General features: G+C 42.1%; 1 protein-coding gene across 1 annotated transcript in view; it reads left to right on the top strand.

The window, feature by feature from the left end:
* LOC126335623 (odorant receptor Or2-like) overlaps positions 1-27,843 on the top strand; it is a 120,755-nt gene that overhangs the window by 16,807 nt on the left and 76,105 nt on the right. Inside the window, exons 2-4 of the mRNA XM_049999077.1 lie at positions 541-585; positions 6,135-6,141; positions 13,162-13,921. Coding sequence (XP_049855034.1) covers positions 541-585; positions 6,135-6,141; positions 13,162-13,921 — 812 coding nt within the window. The remainder of the gene's footprint in view (positions 1-540; positions 586-6,134; positions 6,142-13,161; positions 13,922-27,843) is intronic.

Raw genomic sequence — 27,843 nt, 5'->3', positions numbered from 1 at the left:
AATATTTATTAGATGTAGAAGGTCGCCTGTTTTCTTTACGCCTAGTCTTTGTTTCGGAATTTTTAGGCCCAGATTGTTTCTTCTTTGTAGCGGAGATTACAGACGTTGTTTCGTATCGATATCAAAAGCTACGTTCTTTAAATGACTTGCATTTCCCGGGATTTCAAATATTGTGTTATGATAAATGAATTAAAGATCACAGCACTCTCCGGAAGTCGGGTTCATTTAGTATTTTTCCAGAATATGAGGCGTTTATGTAACTATTCACTGTTTCTGATTGTGTTCGATTATATTTAATTCTGTTGGTATTCAACCGCCGTAACTTTTCTGTGTGATACGGCTGATACGTTTCAAAAACTATTTAACTGGCTTCGAAGCGTTTCTATTGCCTCAGGAATATTTAAATATTTAGTGCATCCCTGGAGATGGGCTTGAATAATTGAATGCGGTGCTGTGAAAGGGGTAGGGGAAGAGGTCGCCGCTGAGAAGACTCTCAGACAAAAGCCGAGTCACCGCCGTGCAAGAGCGCAGTAACGCCAGACACGTGAGGCGACTGTGGCCATGGCTGGAGCAGTAGATAAAACGGTGAGTCTGCCCTAACGGGTTGTGGTATGTAGACTGGCAGCCAACGGGTGGACGTAACTGTGGTGACATCTATAGAGGTGCGTTGTCTGGGAACGATGTCAGTGAAGCAACGCTCAGAAAAGCTTTACTCAAATATATACTTCTGGCAACTGCAACCCCTCCTTTTCGTTAACGAAATGTTTGAATATCTTTAGATATAGAAAAAACAAGATAGGTCTATTTAATCTTGACATATGACGCGTTTCGTCTGTTATTGGCATCGTCAAACAATGGAATATAAGCTCTTGCTAATCTTGACCAAGGCGTCGAACGTAATTAAAACTCCCCTTGGTTCATTACATCACCGATAAAATTCTTCCTACTCGTATCCGAGGCGTGAAACGTGTTTAAAAGTGCCAAAGAACCGGAGGAAACAACCAGATAGCTACTGTCAATGCTTTTTATTATATCACCCATGAAGAAACCGCCCCATGAACACAAATATGGTCTGCTTACAAAACTTCGTGCACGCGCTGGCGTGCCGGCAACTAGATGTTATTGTTGTTCAGGCAAAACCATTGGGGTGCGGCAAACTTTGCCATGCTTTTGTTTGAATATCTGGCTGTCTGACTTACTGACCGTCGTACTTGTACAATACGACTGCACAGGTAGATGTATTTACGCCCAAGGTTGACGTGTCGACTTATCAGACATCGTAACCGTGCACCTGCTGACGCATGCACTGTCACCATGTCCACTACTTTTGTTTACAAGTTAACACCATAACAAGACAATACGATGAACAGTTTGGAACGACGTTGAAACTGCTTAAACATTCACTCGATTTATTCGTCTTTAAGCACATGAAAAATAATCACATTCGTTTTACATTCACAGTCACTCACTTAACATAGTTACATTTGCCTTTACGACCGCTGTTCTTTACTTTACGGTTGCCTATTAATGACATATGCTATCCTCAGTGACGAAATTAAACCCAATCTTCAGTTTAGTCACTTTTAAACACGACTGCGCTCAGAGTCCACACCTATCACGCGTTCGCTATGGTGGTTTAGGCAAAACCATTGGGATGCGGCAAGCGTTGCCGTGCTTATAGTATTATAGTATGGGGCATCCCCGAGTCGTTAACGCCACTCCGCCGGAAAAAGGAGGAGTAAGGGTAGCTTCGATCCGTTAGGTACAGGATAATGTGTCTGCAATCTTCCAAGTTCTTCAACCGTAGTTGCTGGAAAGAGGGGGCGTGCCAGTCTCTAAAATGTCTAGAATGGCTGAGAGATCTCTGGAACGTGCTTGCAGGGCAACAGAGGAACGCTCACTTTATTATGGAGGTAGGCGAGCGCAGCAAGTGCTGCTTGCCTGCATTACGTTGCTGAAAGATAACGTCACCGAGACAGTACACAGCCTTCGGCTGCGAACCACATATGGTCGTGTTGTGTACCCAGTGGCATTCCGTATCGTTAGGACAGGTGAGCTCATATGTTAATGACAAATGCAACATAGGAACGTCCGTTCTTTATGCAGCCTCCACACACAGATGGTGTACGCAGAACTGGGATTGATCTGAGATGATGACGTGGTACCACTCTTGTGCCCTGTCTTGTCGTTGGGCCCAATAACTCCCCCCCCCCCCCGGCCCCCCCCTCTTCTTTCATGACAAGGGAATCCGAAACAATAATTGCCTTGCTGGCAGTCTCAGTTATTCTAGCTGACGTCGCTCTGTCCTTAAGGACAGTACAAACAATAACCTGTTTCGTTGTGGAACCTATTAAAGGCATCTCGCATCGAAGGCCGTGCCAAATTTCGCTGGTCTGTAAATTTTAGCCAATCTTCGGGATTTCGCGTTCTTCTGAACTTCGCATGCTTTTTCCGTTGCCTCTGCAACAGCGTTCGGACCTGTTTTGTGTACCACGGGCGATCCGTTCCATCTCTTACCAATTTATGAGGTATGGATCTCTCAATAGCTGTTGCTACTATATCTTTGAATTTGAGCCACATCTCGTCTACATTTGCATAGTCATTTCGGAAGGAATGGAGATTGTCTCTTATGAAGGCTTCTAGTGACACTTTATCCGCTTTTTTAAATAAAATTATTTTGAGTTTGTTTCTGATGGATTTGGAAGAAACGGTATTGAACCTAGCTACAACGACCTTGTGATCACTAATCCCTGTGTCCGTCATGATGCTCTCTATCAGCTCTGGATTGTTTGTGTTTTCGCAACCATTTACAATTCGCGTGGGTTCGTGGACTAACTGCTCGAAATAATTTTCAGAGAAAGCATTTAGGACAATCCCGGAAGATGTTTCCTGCGTACCACCGGTTTAGAACAAGTATTTTTGCCAACATATCGAGGGAAGGTTAAAGTCCCCACCAACTATATCCGTATGAGTAGGGTGTTTATTTGCTACGAGACTCAAACTTTCTCTGAACTGTTCCGCAACTGTATCATCGGAGTCTGGGGGTCGGTAGAAGGAGCCAATTATTAACTTAGTTCGGCTGTTAAGTATAACCTCCATGTTGTGGTTGGCAGGAGAGCCAACACCGTGTTACTAAAGGAGGCCGAAATGCAAGCGTTTCAGATCACGCAGGCTGGCGTGAGGTCTGGAACATGACAAGGGAATTAGATTTGAGAAAAACGGACGTACCTGGTGGAATACTTAACTGTAATCCATTAATGAAGAACATCGCTCGTGACAGTACATGATTCACAATATCAATGGTAACTGAATATGGTGCCTTGCTAGGTCGTAGCAAATAACGTAGCTGAAGGCTATGCTAACCATCGTCTCGGCAAATGAGAGCGTATTTTGTCAGTGAACCATCGCTAGCAAAGTCGGCTGCACAACTGGAGCGAGTGCTAGGAAGTCTCTCTAGACCTGCCGAGTGTCGGCGCTCGGTCTTCAATCACTGATAGTGGCGACTAGCGGGTCCGACGTATACTAACGGACTGCGGCCGATTTAAAGGTTACCACCTAGCAAGTGTGGTGTCTGGCGGTGACACCACACTCCACCCATACCAATTCGCAAGGAGTATGTACTTCGACTTCACTACAAGATAGACCACTACTGATAGACACAAACACTCCACCACCAATTCTGCCTAATCTATCTTTCCTGTACACCGTCTGAGACTTCGTAAACATTTCTGTAGAACTTATTTCAGGCTTTATCTAGCTTTCTGTACCTATAACGATTTCAGCTTCTGTGCTTTCTGTTAGCGCTTGAAGCTCAGGGACTTTCCCAGCACAACTACAACAGTTTACAACTACAATTCCTACAGTTCCTTGATCCAAGCACGTCATGTATTTGCCATGCACCCTTTGAGATTGCAGCCCACCCCGTACCTTCCCGCGGCCTTCTAACCTAAAAAACCGCCCAGTCCATGCCACACAGCCTCCGCTACCCGTGTAGCCTCCAGCTGAGTGTAGTGAACTCCTGACCTATTCAGCGTAACCCGAAACCCCACCACCATATGGCGCAAGCCAAGGAATCTGCAGCCAACACGGTCCCAAAACCGTCTGAGCCTCTGTTTCAGATCCTCCACCCGGCTCTGCACCAAAGGTCAGCAGTCGGTTCTGTCAACGATGCTGCAGATGGTGAGCTCTGCCTTCATCTCGTAAGCAAAACCGCAGCCTTCACCAAATCAGATTGCCGCTGGAATCCAGAGAGAATTTCCTCAGATCGAAAGCGACACACGTCATTAGTGCCGATATGTGCCGCCACCTGCAGCAGGCAGCACCCTGTGCTCTTCATGGCATCCGGAAGGACCCTTTTCTCATCAGGAATGACTCCACCCGGAATGCACACGGAGTGCACACTGGATTTCTTCCCCTCCTTAGCCGCCATATCCCTAAGGGGCCCCCTTACGCGCCTAAAATTGGAGCTCCCAACTACCAATAAGCCCATCCTCTGTGATTGCCCAGACCATGAAGGCTGAGAATCATCCTCTGAAACAGGGCAGGCAGCTGCATCTGGCTCAGCCAGAGACAGTGCCTGAAACCTGTTTGTCAGACGCACTGGGGAGGCTTTCTGATCAGCCTCTGGGGACGTCTTTCGCTGCCTGCTACGCCTTGGAGCGACCTCCCAATCAACCACAGGCGAGGGCTCAGCCCACTGCGAGCAGCAACCGGGGCAACCACAGCGGCAGACCGATCTGGGGACAGACGGGACTAGGTTGACATCCTCGTGATACCCAAGTCCGGCTCCCCACAGTGGTGCCCATTGGCAACAGTCTCAAGCTGCGTGACCGAAGTCAGCGCCGCCTGTAGCTGTAAGTGAAGGGATGCCAACTCAGCCCTCATCCGAACACAGCAATCGCAGTCCCTGTCCATTCTAATAGATGATAGTTACTGAAACACGAGTTTTTGCCTAGATAACACAAGGGAAACATGCAAAGAATGTATTAACTAACCTGTACAAATGCCTAACGACTGCGCTACAATCTGCCTAAATTTACGATTACAGTAACTAAAACTCGAAATTACACCTCCTACACGAAACTCCCACGCAATTTTAGTAAGAATCTACGAAGTAAACACTAAAACGCGATGCTACATTCTCAAATACTATAATACCCCCGAAATTTATGAATAAAACAACGCAAGTGCCCAAAAACACGCAAAGAAATTAAGAATTAAAGTATGTAACAAATAAGTAGGCTAGGGGTATACGACTTGCTGTTGCAGCTGCTTATCCAACGGCGGCAGGGAGCATACCGCTGCAGAGTGAAAATTTCGTTCTGCACATAGGCCTGGTTGGATACTCTTAACTAATATGTTTCTGGGCTATGCGCAGTTCTCCGAACACAATAAACTACTCTTTTTTACTGACGTCACTGATCCTGATAATGTAATTATTTGTTAGTTGAAAACATTAAATTTCGCATTTTTTAACTTTTGCAGTATTTATATGGGTTGCCGTTAAGTCTAGTAAAATTTTGTTTTACTGTCCTGTATGAAGAGGAGTTTGTTAGGATACTGCAGTGAGCTGGTATAGCCCTACAAAGTGCTTAGTTTTGCTTGGTGGCGTCAGATTTACTTGTGATCATTAAATTAGTTCAGGGCTATAAAGCAGTCGCTGACTGAGTTTCAACATTTGATAAAGAGGCAGAATATTGTATCTAGGTAAAGCGGACAGTTCTCGTAATGACCCATTGTAGACTCAGAACGTTTTCAGGCAGATCCCAGGCACACTGTTAATGGGCCACAGGGAGGCCCAAATGTAAGCGTTTGGGGGAGGATTTCCGATTCCTGCGTTACGTGATGAGCGAGGAAAACCTTACGGAAGCCTTTGTCGATTTGGGGAGGTTTGGAAATTATTTAATTCGGTTTAGTTTCTTCAAAGTTAAGTAGCATTTTGGGCAACAAGTTTCCTCCAGTGCACTCGATCAGCTGCGATGTTTGAAGCTTTCTCCGAGTTCATGGCAGTCACTGAAGATCCTTTACAAAAGTTTGTTTCGAGGTGTTACGTGGTTTTGCTTTACTTCTGTATCGATCCGTTGATTACACAACAGTACTGTTCTGATGGTTCTTTCATCTTTCGTGCGTAGAAGATGCCCTGCAAACCGACATCGGTTTAGTGCAGGCTACGTAAACCACATCTTCTCAGCAGCTAATCATTTCAAACGTGTTCGCAATAAATTATCTTCAAAATTTGTGTCATGCGTAATTAGTGAAAAACATTGAGCTTGTGTGCTGATTTTACTGAAACTTTCCAGGTGTCACTAGCATACACGACCATCGGTAGTATCACAAAGGAGTACAGCCGAAGCTACACTCCTAATGACAGTCTAACTGTCTTATGGATCGCATTCGCTGAAAGACTCCAGAAGCTTCTGTTGCTGACCTCTGCATCTACTTCCCATTATTACAGATAAGGCTGTCGACATGTGGAAATCTGTCAACATCTTATGGTACCTTATATTACTCTATAATTTGAGTGGATACATTTTCAATTTTTATGCACAATGACTGTCTTATCGCCATTTATGTTTTTTAATTCTATAGAACTGACTATTTCATTGAGCTATGTGCTCATTAGTTCTAAACTTTGTGGTGTTTCTTCCAGAAGAACGATGTCATCACCAAAATGCAGATCCATAGCCCCAGACTGCTAGTTTCAACGTATGCTCATGTGAGAGATATCTAATGTTTTTTCAGTATTAAATCTTGAACCAATATTAAAAGGAAAAATATATCCTTGTCCGAAGTCCGTGGTCCCATGTTCCGTTCCTGTACAGCAATTCGAGTCTAGATAAAGGTTTTGAAGATGTCAGTAGATTGTCAAGAATTCCAGACAGACTTAGAATATTTCGTAGTTCTTGTAATATTACTGTGTCCCTACCGCCAAAAACATTTTATTTATTTACTTTTTCTATTTAACGAACTTTAGATACAGTAGACAGTTGAATTCTACGCAAGTTCTATTACGTTCCGGACAACAAATTTTTGTTCAGAGCCGGATCTCCCACTTCGAGAGCAAGCCTTTGCTTTCCATAGTGAGCAATCTACTGCTTCTTGTCTTCTTTTTGAAGAACGAAGCAAAAGACGTTGACTGGCACCTCTTCAGTTCGTACTTTAGGCTAGATTTCCTGTCTTTGGTAGTTTAACATCGATGCCACGCCTCCAATCTTCTGGACCCCATATTTCAGAATTTCGGCTGAGATTTCATCCAGACCAGTTGCTCTATTGTTTTTGAGTGTTGTGATGGTCGTGCACATCTGTGCCTCTGTAATATCACCTGTTTTTACCATTAGCTCTTGGATTTTTTGCTCTCTTCCAAGTTGGAAGCACTAAGTGGTTTCAGCTGGTTTAATGTTTCTTTCAAGTACTCAACCCAATGGTCAACTAGTTTCCCTTTTGTGAGCAGATGATTTCTATTTTTATTTTTTATGGGACCGCTTCAGAAACTGTGGACTCCAGTAAGTTGTCGAATGACGCAGTATAATGTCCTTATGCCATTTCGAGAGGCAGCAATCTGCGCCTCTCTACCTTTCCGTTTAAACTACTCTGTCTCTTTCTCTCTCTCTGGTATTTTTTTACGGCTCTACAAACGTTTTTGACTCGGTAGTTCAACTCGTATTATTTTATCGAAGCGCTTTTTAATGTTTAGCTTGTTTATGGTTTTGCTTTACCATCCTTTTTTCATCTTCCACAGGCGTAATTCGATCTTGAATCCAGCGCTCGTTCTGTGTACATATGCGCACATGCGTGTGTGTCAGTGAGAGAGAGAGAGAGAGGGACAGAATAGAAGAAATGCACCTGCAGAGCGATAGCAGGTGTGGGTATGGCGAGTGCCCGGTGAACGTGTTTTCGTCCTCTTTATATGCATACCAGTACGCGTACAAAGAGAAATGGCTCACATTCGAAGAGAAATGGCGTAATTGTGCTGTAACATATTAGCACATGGTAACCATGGTGCTTGTTATCTAGTCACCAGACAGGCTAGGCTGCGAAATATTCCTTCCAGTATTCTTAATAATTCATTACACTTTGATGTTGTTATTATTGTTGTTGTTGTTGTTGTTGTTGTGGTCTTCAGTCCAAAGACTGATTTGATGCAGCTCTCCATGCTACTCTACCATGTGTAAGCCTCTTCTTCTCCGAGTAGCGACTGCAGCCTACATCCTTCTGAATCTGCATACTGTATTCATCTCTTGAGCTCCCTCTATGATTTTTACCCTCCACGCTTCCCTCCAGTACTAAATTGGTGATTCCTTTATGTCTCAGAATGTGTCCCACCAACCGATCCCTTCTTCTAGTCACAAATTGCTCTTTTTCCCAATACTATTCAGTACCTTTTCATTAGTTACGTGATCTACCTATGTAATCTTCAGCATTCTTTTGTCGCACCACACTTTAAAAGCTTCTGTCCTCTACTTGATATGTGCGAGTAAAGATTCACGTAATACACCTCTTCTCTACTAATCAAAGCATTCCGTCACAACGGAATAGTAAGAGTAACAGTCGCAGAACCTAGCACGCCATCATGCGCAGCGAATCATCACTGGAGTCAGAAGTGACGTCAGGAGTGCCCCCAGGGCAGTGTGACAGGACCACTCCTCTTTTCCACGTACACCACACCCCACTAAAATTGCAACACCACCAAGGCGGCATGCAACACATGTAAACTGTTGTCAAGCATGCAGCACGTTTCCTAGTGCGAATGATAAGCACATTATCGCCATATTACAAGAAATGAAGGAGTAACGCTCTCGGTATATAGGGAAAGGCTTATACAGTGGATTTCTCGTTCAGAAATCGAATTTATACGTGCATTCTTTGTAAGAATACCGTACTGTACCTCGTGTAAGAAGAAGAAATGGCTACAGCACATGTCCAAATTCGAGAGCGACTGGAAACGACAACATCGGACAAATTAATAGCACCACGTCATCCTTTGAGACGCGTCACGGTTCTCTGTTTGCTACCACGATGGGCGTATCTATGTGTGGAGGACCCTAGAAGAACGAACCTCACGTGATTACAGCAGTCATCTTCAGTCGGGACCACCACCAGGCGTAATGGTGTGACATGTCTTTGGGTACACAGCGCGATCACCTCTGGGCAGCATAGCCGATAATTTGGACAGCAGGTTCTACATTTAAGAGTTTTTAAGGCCAATGGTCGAAATCTTCATATCTTTATCTTTCAACACGATAACGCCAGTCCGTACGTTGCTCATGTTGTCCTGAGCTAGCCCAGCGCAGAGGGTGTCCAACTGTTGTCCTGACTAGCATGATCTCCAGATCTTTCATCCACTGAAAATGTCATGCCACGGGTTGTTGCCTCTTCCGATAAGCAACTCCTCTTGTAAACGTTTGCCACAAAGATTTAAAATGAAAATAGCTGAGCAGGTGCGAATAGGACTCGCGCACTGAGGGGTCCGTACAAACTTAATTGTGTATGCAGACAGTTGATCCAGTTCAGGAATCGAGGTCTCGACGATATTTGCCCGTTATCGACGTTGATACTGGCAAGATATAGGTTCTACGCCGAACAGGACTTTTCAGAATTTTTAATTTCATTTTTAAATGACAAAAGAAATTTTTTTATGTGATATGGTTACAAATAAACAACTTTGTGATTTTTTTTCCTTCGCCTGTACTATCTTTTTGCCAAATTTCACAAATGAACATCAAGGGAAGAACCTTATAGGTTTTAATGAGTGAGTTTGCGAGTATCAAAATATACGACATAAATGGCCGTATCCTTTCTTTTTACACTGAATTAGGAGCCTAACAACAAAGGACTATAGACCTCAGAACGTGACATTAATTTATGTCTGCTCCGTAGTGAGAAAAAGCGGTCTTAACATACAGATGGATAGACATACAGAGAGTCTGAGAACAAATGGCAAAATACTTTTGTGTGATGTAATTACAGATTAACAATTTTTGGATACCGTATTTTCATTTGGTTGTAGTGGAAACCTTCCTTCTTGCAAAAGTTCATGGTTATAGGGCAAAGGGACGTACCTTGTAGGGTTTGATGAGTGTGTTTGCGCATATCAAAATGTGTCAGACCGTTCAGACCTCCTCAGCCGATTCACTCTTGAGGGTAACCACATTCATTTATTGCTGTCTTACAATATTAAACGATGTCCCAGGCACACTTCTAGTGAGCGGGGCAGGTGTTGAACCCACAGGCCTCGGCCTCGGCGGTGGTATACTGTCAAGACGCCAGCCGTGGCTGTGAACAGCACAGCGTGGCTCGGGAGTGGATCGTTCTTGCTAGGCAGGCAATCTGATAGGGCTGCAGCTGGCTGAGTCAGTGCTGTTGGCACTGCCGTGCTTCACGCCCACGAGGCGGGCTGGCTGTATCGTCAGCCTATCTGGCAGCATCTCGCAGCAAAAGGTATACCACCCGGGTAGCGAGCTCCGGTCCACAGCTTCTGCTTGGCTGTGTGTGTCGTGGCACTTGATTCCAAGGCAAGACCGTACGATAAGTGAATTATGCCGACTAGCGCTAATGGCTGCACCAGTGGACACTGCTTCAACGACGGCCACACAGCGATCGTGGTACACCGTGGTATCTTCTTTGCTCGCAGCGTGGGCGCCATTTATACGGACACTGCCCTGCGTGTTGATGGAGGGGCAGCTATATTTGATGATCTCAAAAGGAATCACCATAAAGCCATTCTAGGTATCAAATTAATTATACCGTTGTTAATTAATAATCTTCGTCTACTTAACCGTTCATAAAAAACATTACACAAAAAAAATCCTGAAGAACATAAACCATGACCAACCATTAAAGAAAGATAAGCCATACAACCTCATCAATTTATGCTTATCAATCCACCAATAACCATTCTTATATGAGCAACAGAAGAATATGCAATTAAAGACTTTAAATCAACCTGACGAAAACAAATAAATCTAACAATAACCCCACCAGATAAACCTAAAGATAATCAAAAATAATTAAACTTTAAACCTAAATAAGAAATAACCTTTATAACACGAAAAATACCATAACCACCCAACTTCAGTAAAACACCAGCAAGAATTATTCTACCTGAAATAGGGGCCTACATGAGATACTCATGGTCTCATGTAGTGACTCTGCTGCAAAGCTGAACTGGGACCCTACATTTCGTTAACACGAATGGTTGACGATGTGGTGGTCGTCGTACTGATGTCCTGGTAGCAGGTGGTACGGTATGTCGCTGCAACAGCTGCCTGCTGCAATCTGCGATGGTTATATGTTCATGAGGCGACGAAGTAAGAGAACTGACCAGTAGCCTTTATGAAACACAAGGCTCCTGAACTGCGTGCAGAGGCTTTACGAAACAAGTATTTATGTAACTCCAACACTGTGTCAGTGTCAGGATCAGAAACTCAGTATATTTGTAATTTACTTATTACATGTTACAAATAATATTTTTATTAGTAAGCAGTTTTGAATTTTTAATTCAGTATTACGTGTGTTAGAAATGCAAAGGTAAATTAGCTCCATAGAGCTATCAGTAACAAAGGCAGAAAAGAAGCTGAAATTTTCCGTTTTTTGTAAACCAACGCACTCCGATGAAATAATAAGGGATGACTCCAGCGAAGCACCAAATCATAAAAAGAGTATTTCTTCTCTATGGTAGCTCGCCTACGTAAGCTTCCATTAGACGGAACGGAAATATAGATGGTGTTACGCATCCTCAGAGAAGTTGCAACAGCACCGTTTCAAGAGGAGCTTAGTTACACAAATTCTCAAAAAAATACGAAAGCGAAAGAAACCCACGTAAGGAAAGAAAAAAGTTGATTACATTGAAATATTGTGGCCGTATTACCGAAAATTTTACGAACGATTTCCATGAAGAGTAAAAAAACAGCATTTTGAACTACAGGTCAACCAAGGTTTGGTATAAGACATAAAATTCTAAAATAGGAATGAAGTATTGTGCATCTGGTTTGTATAGATTATAATGTGGAACACTTTATCAGTTTTGTAGACACTTAAGTGGTCCGCTTTTAGCCATCATTTTCCAAGCACATGATATACAATAGGTAGTACCGACAGTATTATGAATATTTTACATACTTGAAGCATCGGAAATATTTAAACGGAAGATTAAAGAGCAGCACAAATTGATGAACGAACATTCCGAATTTAAATACGATAATTTTTTACCCTTTTTAAAAATGAATCATGATTTAGTAAAGCAGGTAGATTATGATATTTCAACAATTTTTAAAAGACTGTCATAATGTCTGAGACCTTCACCAATACACAGCTTCAATGTATGTAATTGTGACATTGTGATTTCTGGGAGACAGAGCTTATGGACACACAAAAAAAGCTCAAAGTCCTTGTCAGATTTTTGTAGCCAGACAACGAAAGCCACATATTAAATATAGTGCGTACCAAGACAATCTTAATATAGTCAATTAATATTTGTTATATTGATGTGATGTAAAAACAAATGTATTACGTACAGTGAAATGTTACAAATGCAAGTATGCCACAAAATATTTATTGCACTACTATAATCTGTGCACAAAAAACGTTTGTCTGTCATGTTTTGTTAATAAAATTGTATCTTCTAATATAGGTAATGGTTTGAGAATGAACGAATGGTTCGAATTTAATCACAAATAAAAATTTGATTTGCAACACTGACGGAAACGTTAAGTTGGGTTGGGTTGCTTCGGGGAGAAGACCAGACAGCGTGGTCATCGGTCTCATTTGATTAGGGAAGGACGAGGAAGGAAGTCGGCCGTGCCCTTTCAAAGGAACCATCCCAGCATTTGCGTTGAGCAATTTAGGGAAATCACGGAAAATATAAATCAGGATGGCCGGACGCGGGATTGAACCTTCGTCCTCACGAATGCGAGTCCAGTGTAAACGTTAAGTAATAAACGACAAACACGTGTATTTATTTCTGTGCTTTGTGAAATTGGGGCCGAGGTCGGTTTGTCCTAAGACAGATTAGTCTCAAAGAGCATTATACTGGCAATAACTCATCCCCTCTAGTACTGTGACTGGACACTTTTTACATTTCTATAGTGGAAGATGGGTAGTGCCATCCCACGACATGGAGCAGTTGCCGATGACTCGATTTGTTCTTTCAGCCGCAGATTTCAGGGTCACAGGTAGATGGGCAGCAAGGTGTGGGGCGTACACTGTCGGGCAACGTGCTGTACCTGACGGTGGTCGGGCTGTCGCCGAGCGTGCGTGGAGCACCCTATCTGCTGTACGCGGCGCTGGTGCAGCTGTGCGCCGCCGTTTATGTGGCCGTCGGTCTGTTCAGCATTCACACCGCCCGAGGGGACGTGGACGCCATTTCGCACACGCTGATGCACATACTCGAAGACGTCTCCGGTATGACCAAGGCGGGGCTCTTCTTTCGCAAGAGGCAGTCCTTTTACCAGTTGGTGCGAGACCTGGATCTGATGGTGTCCGAGGACTGGGACCGTCCCGAACTGGTGTCTGCACGGCGCTGGGCCCGCTGGATGACCGTGTCACTGAGTGTCTACATCTATGCCGTCATCCTTCTGTGGCTGCCGGCGCCGCTGCTGGCCGGCGGCGACCAGAAGCTGCTGCCCGTGGTGCAGATCGAGGGAGTGGACTGGTCGCAGTGGCCCGGCGCGTACGCCGCTCTCTACACTCTGCAGTGCGCTGTGCTCCTCACCCAGGTGCCTGTCGTTATCGGCCTCGACTGCTTCTTCGTGGCGGCCATGCTGCACGTGGGAGCCCTGCTGCAGCTGCTGGGGCAGCGCATCTCTGGACTGCGGCTCTCTGGTGACGGTGCTGTGGATCTGGCCGGTGACAGGGGACACTCGACGCGGCAGATGCTGTATTCGGAGCTCTGTTCCTGTATCAGAAGCCACCAGAAAATCACGAAGTAAGTTTGTACGTTCATACGTGATGGTGCAGAATGGCTTGGAACGGGAAGGAAGGGAACATGCCAAAGAGTATTTCAAGTGGTGATACTCATATTTTTACTAACGGAATGGGACGGGACAGAACAGAATGTCACTTTCGAGATTTATGTGGAGGAAAGTTTTGATGTAATGTCTGTCGGGGTACTGTAGCACCGTCTTCTAGCATCGAAAGGTACACTGACGAAAAAAACTGCAGCACCAAAAAATAATTAATGTGGAGTAATGAAGTTACGAGAATACATTTGTCTAGGTGATTAACATTGCAAGACGACAGGTTAAGTACGAGATGATAGATTGTAAATGTGAAAAGCTGGTACATTTGTAACCGGTGTCATCACCAGAATACTGAATGTAAGCATTCAAACTTGCATTCATTCAGTTGTACAGGTGCCGCATGTCAGTTTATGGGATTGAGTTCAGTGCCTGTTGCAATTGGTCGGTCAATACAGGCAAATAGGGATGATTAATGCTGTTTGTGGATGACGCTAGAGTTGTCGTCCGATGATGTCCCATATATGCTCGATTGGAGACACATATGGCGGTCGAGCAGGCCAGGGAGAGATGTTGTCACTGATGATGGTGCATGTTGGGTTACAACGCAAAAGCGATATCTAGGCTAGCGTTATCCTGTTGGAAAACACCTTCTGGGTCCTGTTCATAAATGCCAGAACTACAGGTCAAATCACAAAATTGACACAGAAATTTGCAGCCTGGATGAGTGGGATAAGCACCAGAGTGCAGCCATACGAAATCGAACCTCGGACCATAACTCCAGGTGTACGTCCAGTGTGTCTAGCTTGAGGACAGGTTGGTTGCAGGTCCTAAACCGGCCTCCTACTAACAAATGCACGGACATCACTGCCGCCGAGGCAGAACCAGCTTTCACCAGAAAACACAACAGACCTCCACACTGCCTTCCAATTATCTCTCGATTGACAACCTGAAGTCGGATATGGCGGTAGTTTGGGGTCAGTGGATTGAACTCTACAGGGCGTCTGGCACGGAGCTGCTGTTGAAGTAAGCAATTTCTAACTGTTCATTGTGCGGTGTCAAATGCTGCCTCTAATTGCAACAGTACGATGCCCCAGAGCTATACCCTGAACGCGATGGTCTTCCCTCCCGGTAGTGTCACGAGCCCGGTTATCTTGCGACCGTACATTCTTGTGACCACCGCTGCCAAGTCACCGCCAACTCATCACGTCCAGTCTCAAAGGTAACTAACGCTCACGACTGTTACAGCGTGTATTTAAAGCAAACCTGATTTGCATCCTCACAGTGGCGCTACTAGCGCCATTTTCACGCGAGTGGCGCGAAATTTGAATAGATATTATCATTTAGATGCTGAAACACGCCTACCAACTTTAATTTATGTCACACAGTTCCTTCCTGGTGATACGATACTTTTCCGTCTGTGTAACCTGCCCTGGCTGAACTGACTCATGTTGCATTCGTCGCATTAGTGGATTTCCCCACCCCCACCCCCACCCCCATGAACCATGGACCTTGTCGTTGGTGGGGAGGCTTGCGTGCCTCAGCGATACAGATAGCCGTACCGTAGGTGCAACCACAACGGAGGGGTATCTGTTGAGAAGCCAGACAAACGTGTGGTTCCTGAAGAGGGGCAGCAGCCTTTTCAGTAGTTGCAGGGGCAACAGTCTGGATGATTGACTGATCTGGCCTTGCAACATAAGCCAAATCGGCCTTGCAGTGCTGGTACTGCGAACGGCTGAAAGCAAGGGGAAACTACAGCCGCAATTTTTCCCGAGGACATGCAGCAGTACTGTATGATTAAATGATGATGGCGTCCTCTTGGGTAAAATATTCCGGAGGTAAAATAGTCCCCCATTCGGATCTCCGGACGGGAACTACTCAGGAGGACGTCGTTATCAGGAGAAAGAAAACTGGCGTTCTACGGATCGGAGCGTGGAATGTCAGATCCCTTAATCGGGCAGGTAGGCTAGAAAATTTAAAAAGGGAAATGCATAGGTTAAAGATAGATATAGTGGGAATTAGTGAAGTTCGGTGGAAGGAGGAACAAGACTTCTGGTCAGGTGAATACAGGGTTATAAATACAAAACCAAGTAGGGGTAATGCAGGAGTAGGTTTAAAAATGAATAAAGAAATAGGAGTGCTGGTAAGCTACTACAAACAACATAGTGCACGTATTATTGTGGTCACGATAGACACGAAGCCCATCACTACTACAGTAGTAAAAGTTTATATGCCAACTAACTCTGCAGATGACGAAGAAATTGAAGAAATTTATCACGAAATAAAAGAAATTATTCAGGTAGTGAAGAGAGACGAATATTTATTAGTCATGGGTGACTGGAATTCGTCAGTAGGAAAAGGGAGAGGAGGAAACGTACTAGGTGAATATGGATTGGGGCTAAGAAATGAAAGAGCAAGCCGCCTGGTAGAATTTTGCACAGAGCACAACTTAATCATAGCTAATACTTGGTTTAAGAATCATGAAAGAAGGTTGTATACATGGAAGAACCCTGGAGATACTAAAAGGTATCAGATAGATTATATAATGGTAAGACAGAGATTTAGGAACCAGGTTTTAAATTGTAAGACATTTCCAGGGGCACATGTGGACCACAATCTATTGGTTATGACCTGTAGATTAAAACTGAAGAAACTGCAAAAATGTGGGAATTTAAGGAGATGAGACAGGGATAAACTGAAAAAACCAGAGGTCATACAGAGTTTCAGGGAGAGCATAAGGCAACAGTTGACAGGAATGGGGGAAAGAAATACAGTAGAATAAGACTGGTTAGCCTTGAGGGATGAAGTAGTGAAGGCAGCTGAGGATCAAGTAGGTAAAAAGACGAGGGCCAGTAGAAATCCTTGGGCAACAGAAGAAATATTGAATTTAATTGATGAAAGGAGAAAATATAAAAATGCAGTAAATGAAACAGTCAAAAAGGAATACAGACATTTCAAAAATGAGATCGGCAGGAAGTGCAAAATGGATAAGCAGGGACGGCTGGAGGACAAATTTAAGGATGTAAAGGCTTAGATCACTAGAGGTAAGATAGATACTGTCTACAGGAAAATTAAAGAGACCTTTGGAGATAAGAGAACCACTTGTATGAACATAAAGAGCTCAGATGGAAACCCAGTTCTAAGCAAAGAAGGGAAAGCAGAAAGGTGGAAAGAGAATATAGAGGGTTTATACAAGGGCGATGCACTTGAGGACAATATTATGGAAATGGAAGAGGATGTAGATGAAGGTGAAATGGGAGATATGATACTGCGTGAAGAGTTTGACAGAGCACTGAAAGACCTGAGTCGAAACAAGGCCCCCGGAGTAGACAGCATTCCATTGGAACTACTGATGGCCTCGGGAGAGCCAGTCCTGACAGAACTCTACCATCTGGTGAGCATGATGTATGAAACAGGCGAAATACCCTCAGACTTCAAGAAGAATATAATAATTCCAATCCCAAAGAAATCAGGTGTTGACAGATGTGAAAATTACCGAACAATAAGTTTAATTAGCCACAGTTGCAAAATACTAATACGAATTCCTTACAGACGAATGGAAAAACTAGTAGAAGCCGACCTCGGGGAAGATCAGTTTGGATTCCGTAGAAACACTGGAACACGTGAGGCAATACTGACTCCACGACTTATCTTAGAAGAAAAATTAAGGAAAGGCAAACCTACGTTTCTAGCATTTGTAGACTTAGAGAAAGCTTTTGACAATGTTGACTGGAATACTATCTTTCAAATTCTGAAGGTGGCAGGGTTAAAATACAGGGAGCGAAAGGCTATTTACAATTTATATAGAAACCAGATGGCAGTTATAAGAGTCGAGGGGTATGAAAGGGAAGCAGTGGTCGGGAAGGGAGTAAGACAGGGTTGTAACCTCTCCCCGATGTTATTCATTCTGTATATTGAGCAAGCAGTGAAGGAAACAAAAGAAAATTTCGGAATAGGTATTAAAATCCACGGAGAAGAAATAAAAACTTTGAGATTCGCCGATGACATTGTAATTCTGTCAGAGACAGCAAACGACTTGGAAGAGCAGTTGAATGGAATGGACAGTGTCTTGAAAGCAGGATATAAGATGAACATCAACAAAAGCAAAACGACTATAATGGAATGTAGTCGAATCAAGTCGGGTGATGCTGAGGAAATTAGATTAGGAAATGAGACACTAAAAGTAGTAAAGGAGTTTTGCTATTTGGGGACCAAAATAACTGATGATTGTCGAAGTTGAGAGGATATAAAATGTAGACTGGCAATGGCAAGGAAAGCGTTTCTGAAGAAGATAAATTTGTTAACATCGAGTATAGATTTGTGTGTCAGGAAGTCGTTTCTGAAAGTATTTGTATTGAGTGTAGCCATGTATGGAAGTGGAACATGGACGATAACTAGTTGGGACAAGAAGGGAATAGAAGCTTTCGAAATGGGGTGCTACAGAAGAATGCTGAAGATTAGATGGGTAGATCACATAACTAATGAAGAAGTATTGAATAGGATTGGGGAGGAGAGAAGTTTTTGGCACAACTTGACCGGAAGAAGGGATCGGTTGGTAGGACATGTTCTGAGGCATCAAGGGATCACCAATTTAGCATTGGAGGGCTGCGTGGAAGGTAAAAATCGTAGAGGGAGACCAAGAGATGAATACACTAAGCAGATTCAGAAGGATGTCGGCTGCAGTAGGTACTGGGAGATGATGAAGCTAGCACAGGATAGAGTAGCATGGAGAGCTGCATCAAACCAGTCTCAGGACTAAAGACCGCAACAACAACAACAACAACAACAGTGGATTTGGGGCTCTTGTGTCTTCTTAATAGTTACTTAGTTGCTTGTCTTGTGTTCTTGAAGTACTGCAAATAATGCACTACTACTTCGACATTTTTTCCATTTGCGTATTTTCGTAAAAGCGGCCAGAAATCTGAAATCGAAAAATGCCGTACGTTTTACAATTCCTGAAGAAAGAAAAAGCCAACACCGTGCATAAATAAGAAGGTGACGAAACAGTTTTCATGAAATAACCTTTCGTTATAGTGAAATTTCACGTATACCGAAGGCGTAAATTGCAGTTATTTTGATGTTAGTTGGTACTTAGGAAAAAAAACATGGATATGGTATGAAGGCTCATGTAATGTCTCTTAAATATTAACTGATGTGTTTGTACGTATATACGTTCTCTAGAAAATATATAACGGCGTTTCAAAAGGTTTGGATGACACATTTCCTAATGTGTAATTTGTCACAAAGATACTTTCCCAAAGATATGTTTCTGAAATTTTTCTTTGAACGTTAATAGACTTTTATCGTTTTCAGTTTCTTGAGTGTGAGCATACCATTAACTTCCACATCCGATTCAGATGCTTTACGGAAATTCTTTTCATTTTACCTTAAACTGAGAGCACTTGCCCCTCGAAAGGCAAAGGTCCCGAGTTCGAGTCTCGGTCCGGCACACAATTTTATTCTGCCAGAAAGTTTCATATGGGCGAAAACTCCGCTGTGGGGTGAAAATCTAATTCTAGAAACATAGCCCAGGCTGTGGCTAAGACATGTCTCCGCAATATCCCTTCTTTCAGGAGTGCTAGTTCTGCAAAGTTCGCAGGAGAGCTTCTGTAAAGTTCGGAAGGTAGGAGACGAGGTACTGGCAGAAGTAAAACTGCGAGGACGGGGCGTGAGTCGTGCTTGGGTAGCTCAGTTGCTAGAGCACAGGCAAAGGTTTTAATATTTTTTGTGGTATCTAAAATTTAACAACCTCTCTCACACTGGCCTGATTAATTTCACTGATCAGGATAGTAAAAACATGCGCATGTTAAGGGAATTTTCATTTACAAAGCAGGCTTATCACATTCACACAGTTCAATACTGTTCTATCCTGATTAAATTGAGCTTAACTCAAATTCCATAAGGCAGTGAAGCAATTTCGAAGTCTCGGTGCGATGAAAATTGTCAGTCGATCTCCTGAAAACATTTGTAATAATTATTAACTTGCGGTGATCACATGGGGAAGACCGGAGATCTGCTGGTAAGACCGTGTTAGCCTATTTATTTGAAGTAATAAACTGAATATCTTGAGCATACAAAACGGCAGGTTCGTCCAGTGTAAATCAGACGTTCCCCACTGATCCCGTGCAACACAGAGTAGTAAGCAGACACTGTCAATAATAATCAGTTAAATAATACGCGAACACACTTACTTTAGTTTAGTTCATGTATTAAATTCCTTCTCATACAGAATCTCATCAAGATGGCGACTAGCTCAAGAATACATACATATACATCCTCCTTCTTTCACGAATAATCGGCAGGAATTCCTTCATTCTTTTCATAAGAAAAAACATAGATAGCAGAGAAGCTATTCCATGGAGTAAATGGACGCTCCAAGGAATAATTGGGCTTGAAACTACTTTGCATTGATAATCGGTAACATAAGAAGCGATATTTCGAGATATGTACTGAGTTATATAATTTATAAAATTTCTGAAATATCGCGGAGATACAGCTGCAAGAGACATTACATCTCCCCACGCAGCGAGCAAATTTGATATGTATCCACTTTGCGAGCTAAATATTGGTTTAGCTAACTCGTTAGAATTTGTGGAACATACGTTCCTATAAATTTTATGAAGTTAGTAAGACTATTTTGATTACAAGAATTGAAAGAGATTTGTTACCTAGATACCTAGTTGTTGCTTTCACGTGTACTGGAGCATTCCCGCATCCCACGTACACAACCAGGGAAGATGGACTTATATAGTTGTTAATCAGGTCTTCCTATTCAGGAACTGGGCTTCACAGGGAAACCCAGGAAAACCTGGAGGCTTAGACCCCAACTAGGTGTCACAGATGATAGGAAAGTCAGAATAATTTAGAAATTTGAGAGATATTCTAGAATTCATATGAAAGATAAAAGCCGGCCGCGGTGGTCTCTCGGTTTTAGGCGCACAGTCCAGAACCGTGCGACTGCTACGGTCGCAGGTTCGAATCCTGCCTCGAGCTTGAATGTGTGTGATGTCCTTAGGTTAGTTAGGTTTAAGTAGTTCTAAGTTCTAGGGGACTAATGACCACAGCAGTTGAGTCCCATATTGCTCAGAGCCATTTCTTTTTAAGATAAAATCTGCCTCTTGGCAAAAAAAATCTTTACACATGGAAATTTTTTACAATCTTCTGAAAAATTTTCTTCATCGATGTCTTGCTGAACTGCGGTGAAACTGATCGAACAGGAACATGGGACACGGCACGGAGACAGGCGTCGCATTGGCGTACCGGACAGGAGACGTAACGGATTTGAGAGACCAGAAGGAACCTCAGGATCAAGTACTCAGGATTGTGGCAGGAAACAATCGAAATTCGTCTAAGAAATGGTCAACTATTAAAGATTCCTGGAAGAGAAGGGTTAGTCGAATTTCTCCAGATTCATTTTGAACTCAAATGTGGATCTGATCCATACAATCTTCCATCTGAGGAATGGGAAAAATCCATTCGTCTTATACTTTCCACACTTAGGTGTCTTAATCGATACTGTAGTTGCAATATATCACAACTCCAGATCGGAAAACAATTTTGAAAACATGGATAATTTCATCCATCTTCTTGAGTAAGCCGAAAGGTACTAATCCTGGTTTTTATTATTATTTTTTTTTCGTTGGCTTTTCCAGGTGGAAGTAGATATGAATCTTTCCTAATTTGGTTTCAAGTACGAACGTGGATAGCATGTCAGAATGTTAAAAACTTTATTATTTGAGATAATTTCCCAGAAAAAAATTATATCTTACACATGCATGATTAAAATGAAATTTTGCTGAAAGATAACGTTGAATTAAGTCTTCTGCATGACCTCTCCAGCTGAAATTAATCTTTGTTATTATTGATTGACAATCAAATTTTTCTCTTTTATACTCCGATTGCCGCATTTTCTCATGAACATATATGAATGCAATATAACAATAAACAAATCCAACTGGAAAATTATTATAAATTCAATGAATAACTTTCTTATTAACTCTAATTTTATAAACACACAGTAAGCTAGTAAATTAAATTCTCTTGAATATAATTTAGCTCGCGCGCAAAAAAAAAGTAAAACAGCGAGTCTTTATATCTGTGGACAGTAGCAATCGATTCTAATTTCCTAACGCGGTTCATTTGTTCTCCTGTGAATTGTCAGTTTACAAATACTAACTTCACACGCAAGCGCCGTATTCGATCATATAGTTTCAGTAAACTTATTCTCACTCGAGATTAACACTCCCTGAATGTATATTATTTCACACGCACAAGCTTCTTTGGTGATCATCGTGTAGACAGATAATCCGTAAGTCTTCACAGCAGTTCCACTTACTTTTCTAAATATTCCTATTCACAGGAGCAATCGCTTACTGTTCATTAAACTATAACAGATGCTTGGCATGCTGTCATTTAACCTATCACAGTAGCTGAGGCATAGTCCTTCGCACATCAATTTTTTTATTAGCACCCAAATACTTCATACAAACTTTTCATTTAATTTGAAACACTTTGCTTAAAAGTACCTCTTCAGGTCTACATGGGGAAATAATCCTTTTATTCTTCCAGAATCCGGATATGCTAATAAATACGCACCAGGATTCGGTATATCAACTATTATATTTGTTGTTGTTGTGGTCTTCAGTCCTGAGACTGGTTTGATGCAGCTCTCCATGCTACTCTATCCTGTGCAAGCTTCTTCATCTCCCAGTACCTACTGCAACATACATCCTTCTGAATCTGCTTGGTGTATTCATCTCTTTGTCTTCCTCTACGATTTTTACCCTCCACGCTTCCCTCCAATACTAAATTGGTGATCCCTTGATGCCTGAGAACATGTCCTACCAACTGGTCCCTTCTTTTTGTCAAGTTGTGGCACAAACTTCTATTCTATACCTCCTCATTAGTTATGTGATCTACCCATCTAACCTTCAGCATTCTTCTGTAGCACCACATTTCGAAAGATTCTATCCTTTTCTTGTCCAAACTATTTATCATCCATGTTTCACTTCCATACATGACTACACTCCATACAAATACTTTCAGAAACGACTTCCTGACACTTAAATCTATACTCGATGTTAACAAATTTCTCTTCTTCAGAAATGCTTTGCTTGCCATTGCCAGTCTACATTTTATATCATCTCTACTTCGACCATCATAAGTTATTTTGCCCCACAAATAGCAAAACTCCTTTACTACTTTAAGTGTCTCATTTCCTAATCTAATTCCCTCAGCATCACCCGACTTAATTCGACTACATTCCATTATCCTCGTTTTGCTTTTGTTGATGTTCATCTTATACCCTGCTTTCAAGACACTGTCCATTCCGTTCAACTGCTCTTCCAGGTCCTTTGCTGTCTCTGACAGAATTACAATGTCATCGGCGAACCTCAAAGTTTTTACTTCTTCTCCATGGAATTTAATACCTACTCCGAACTTTCCTTTTGTTTCCTTCACCGCTTGCTCAATATACATAATGAATAACATCGGGGAGAGGCTACAACCCTGTCTCACGCCCTTCCTAACCTTTGCTTCCCTCTGATGGCCCTCGACTCTTATAACTGCCATCTGGCTTCTGTTCAAATAGTAAATAGCTTTTCGTTCCCTGTATTTTATCCCTCCCGCCTTCAGAATTTGAAAGAGAGTATTCCAGTCAACATTGTCAAAAGCTTTCTCTAAGTCTTTCAGTACTCTGTCAAACTCTTCACGCAGTATCGCATCTCCCATTTCATCTTCATCTACATCCTCTTCCATTTCCATAATATTGCCCTCAAGTACATCGCCCTTGCATAGACCCTCTATATACTCCTTCCACCTTTCTGCTTTCCCTTCTTTGCTTAGAACTAGGTTTCCATCTGAGCTCTTGATATTCATACAAGTGGCTCTCTTTTCTCAGAAGGTTTCTTTAATTTTCCTGTAGGCAGTATCTATCTTACCCCTAGTGAGATAAGCCCCTATATCCACACATTTGTCCTCTAGACATGCCTGCTTAGCCATTTTGCACTTCTGTCGATCTCATTTTTGAGACGTTTGTATTCCTTTTTGCCTGCTTCATTCACTTGCATTTCTATATTTTCTCCTTTCATCAATTAAATTCAATATTTCTTCTGTTACCCAAGGATTTCTACTAACCCTCGTCTTTATACCCACATGATCCTCTGTTGCCTTCACTACTTCGTCCCTCAGAGCTACCCATTCTTCTTCTACTGTATTTCTTTCCCCCATTCTTGTCAATTGTTCCCTTATGCTCTCCATGAAACTCTGTACGACCTCTGGGTTAATCAGTTTATCAAGGTCCCATCTACTTAAACTACCACATTTCTGTAGTTTCTTCAGTTTTAATCTACAGTTCATAACCAACAGATTGCGGTCAGAGTCCGCATCTGCCCCTGGAAATGTCTTACAATTTAAAACCTGGTTCCTAAATCTCTGTCTTACCATTAAATAATCTATCTGATAGTCTTTGTATCTCCAGGCTTATTCCATGTATACAACCTTCTTTTATGATTCTTGAACCAAGTGTTAGCTATGATTAAGTTGTGCTCTGTGCAAAATTCTACCAGGTGGCTTGTTCTTTAATTTCTTAGCCCCAATGCATATTCACCTACTACGTTTCCTACTCTCCCTTTTCCTATTGACGAATTCCCGTCACCCATGACTAATAAATTTTCGTCTCCCTTCACTACCTGAATAATTTCTTTTATTTCGTCATACATTTCTTCAATTTCTTCGTCATCTGCAGAGCTACTTGGCATATAAACTTGTACTACTTTGGTAGGCGTGAGCTTCGTATCTATCTTGGCCACAATAATGCGTTCACTATGCTGTTTGTAGTAGCTTACCCGCACTCCTATTTTTTATTCATTATTAAACCTACTCCGGCATTACCCCTATTTGATTTTGTATTTATAACCCTGTATTCACCTGACCAGAAGTCTTGTTCCTCCTGCCACCGAACTTCACTGATTCCCACTATATCTAACTTTAACCTATCCAATTGTCTTTTCAAATTTTCTAACCTACCTGCTAAATTAAGGGATCTGCCATCCACGCTCCGATCCGTAGAACACCAGTTTTCTTTCCTCTGATAACGACATCCTCTTTAGTAGTCGCCGCCCGGAGATTCGAATGGGGGACTATTTTACCTCCGGAATATTTTACTCAAGAGGATGCCATCATCATTTAACCATACAGTAAAGCTGCATGCCCTCGGTAAAAATTACGGCTGTAGTTTTCCCTTGCTTTCAGCCGTTCGCAGTACCACCACAGCAAGGCCGTTTTGGTTAGTGTTACAAGGCCAGATCAGTCAATCATCCAGACTGTTGCCCCTGCAACTACTGAAAAGGCTGCTGCCCCTCTTCAGGAACCACACGTTTGTCTGGCCTCTCAACAGATACCCCTCCGTTGTGGTTGCACCTACGGCACGGCTATCTGTATCGCTGAGGCACGCAAGGCTACCAACGGCGAGATCCATGGTTCATGGCGGGACGGGGGGGGGGGGGGGGAGGGGGGTGTAAACTATTATCAACTATTATATATGGACCTGTATAAACTATATTCAATTTTCTGGTAGTCTTCTTCAACCTTGATGATGACTTGATGTGTCTTCTTAAAAGAAATTTCTGTCCGATATTGAAAGTCTGAATCCGTTTGATGTTTCTGTCATGAATTTCCTTTCGCTTTCTTGCTTTCTCCGTAATATTAATGAGAGCATTGCGAATTTTTTCTTCCCATGACATTTTGGTGTCATCGAGTTTAGTCAAGTTATCTACCCAAAAGTTTCTTTCGTCATCTCTGAACATCTGTTCATTCGGGGTAAAGTTTTTAGAACTATGAGGTAAATTGTTATAAATCTGCTCAAACTCGGTCAAATAGTTTATCCAGGTAGTTTGTTTATCATGACAGTACGTTCTCGTAAATCTGTTTAGTTCTCGAAAAACCCGTTCAATTAAATTCCCTTGTCGATGATAGCAAGATATAAATACCTGTTTTATTCCTAGTTGTGGTACTAATTTTCTCCATAAATATCCAGTAAATATCTTCGCATTGTCAGAGATTATAGACTTTGAAATCCCTGCATGAGGAATGTAGTCATTTACAGACTTTACTGCGGCAGTTCTTGCAGTTGCTGATTTTATAGGATATAGTTTAACATATTTTGTAAACACATCACTGAATCCAAAAATGTACTTAACACCACCTCTGGCTCTAGGAAGTGGTCCACAAATATCACACGATATAAGTGATCTTGGTGCTTCAGGTATTATTGAGTGAAGCGCAATTTTATTTCCATTGTTGTCCGGCTTAGCCTTTTGACAGAGAAAACATTACTGTATGACTTTTTGCACTTTTCGCCTTATATTTGGGAAGTAACAATAATATCTAATCTTATTAGCACACTTTACAACACCAACATGACCCCAGGTCAAATGTGTAAACCAAATTAATAGTTCTTCATATTCTTCTGGTATGCAGACACACCACTTTGGATTCTCAGCCTTCCCAGATTTAAAAAAATGAAATATTATTCACAAGCCGGTAGTATTCCAAATTGACCATAGGATTTTGTTGATTGAATTGTCGTATTATAGCATTCCATCGTCGATCCTTCTTCTGAAGCTGAGCCATTGTCTTACATAAATGAATATAATATAACTTGTAATTATTTTCTTGAAGAAGAAGCACTGGAAATTCTGCCTTATTATTTACATCCAGTTCAGGTGTTATTCCTTCTGGAGATCTTGACAACGCGTCAGCTATAATATTTTCTTTTCCGGCTACATGAATAATTTGAAATTGATATTCTTGTAACGCCAGCGTCCACCTTGACGAGCGAGGATGCAGCAACTTACAAGTTTGCAAAAAGGCTAGTAACTGGTGGTCACAATAAGCGGCTATCCTTGAGCCATATGCATAATAATTAAAGATTTTCAAAGACCAAATAACTGCTAAAGCTTCCAGCTCCGTAGTGGTATATGCTCTTTCACAGGTGGATAAAACTCTGCTAGCAAATGCAATTGGACAAAAGGTTTTTACACCATGGATGTACCTAATTTGAAGTAAACAAGATCCTAATCCCACATCTGATGAATCAGTGGCTAAACAGAATCCGACATTCATATCAGGGTGGTATAATAACGGAGCATTTATCAGTTGATCCTCAATTTCACAAAAAGCATTTTCACAATCATTAGACTATTGCCATGGTACATCTTTCCTCAGGAGCCGGTTTAGTGCTTCAGCGTTCATTGCTTGAGGTTTAATAAATCGACGAAAAACTGAAGCCAAGCCTATAAAGCCTTTCAGCTCTCTTCTGTTTCTTGGAGTTGGAAAATTTTTTATCGCACTGATCTTCGCTTCTATTGGAAGAATGCCTTTTGCATTAATCATATGTCCTAAGAATTTAATTCTCTGTAGAGAAAATTGGGATTTTTTTAGATTTGCAGTTATACCAGTTTGTTTGAACACAGCAAAATTCCTCCTAATAAGTTGTACATGTTCCTCCCAAGTTTTAGAGGCAATTAATAGATCGTCCACAAAAATTGTTATTCGACTACGTAGTCCTGGTCCTAGGGCATAGTCCAACGCAGAAATAAAAACTCCAGAGCTGATATTGAGACCAAACGGAACGACCTTGAACTGATAGCTTCTCCCTCCATATATAAAAGCAGTATATTTTCTTGAGTCCTTGTCTAACTGGACTTGCCAGAACGAACTTCTCAGATCAATACTAGTTAAATAGGATACATCTTGAAATTTCTGCATTAATTCATCGATGTTCTCCGGATGTGTGCGCACAGGTACTATAATTTTGTTAATTTCCCTTGCATCTAATATCAATCGAACTTTTCCTCCTGGCTTTGGTACAACAAGCAACGGAGAACAATAT

The sequence above is a fragment of the Schistocerca gregaria genome, chromosome 2 (assembly GCF_023897955.1).
Source record: "Schistocerca gregaria isolate iqSchGreg1 chromosome 2, iqSchGreg1.2, whole genome shotgun sequence".
In the NCBI taxonomy this organism is placed as follows: domain Eukaryota; kingdom Metazoa; phylum Arthropoda; class Insecta; order Orthoptera; family Acrididae; genus Schistocerca; species Schistocerca gregaria.
The sequence above is the reverse complement of the archived record's forward strand: the minus strand, read 5'-3'. Positions and strand labels throughout refer to the sequence as shown.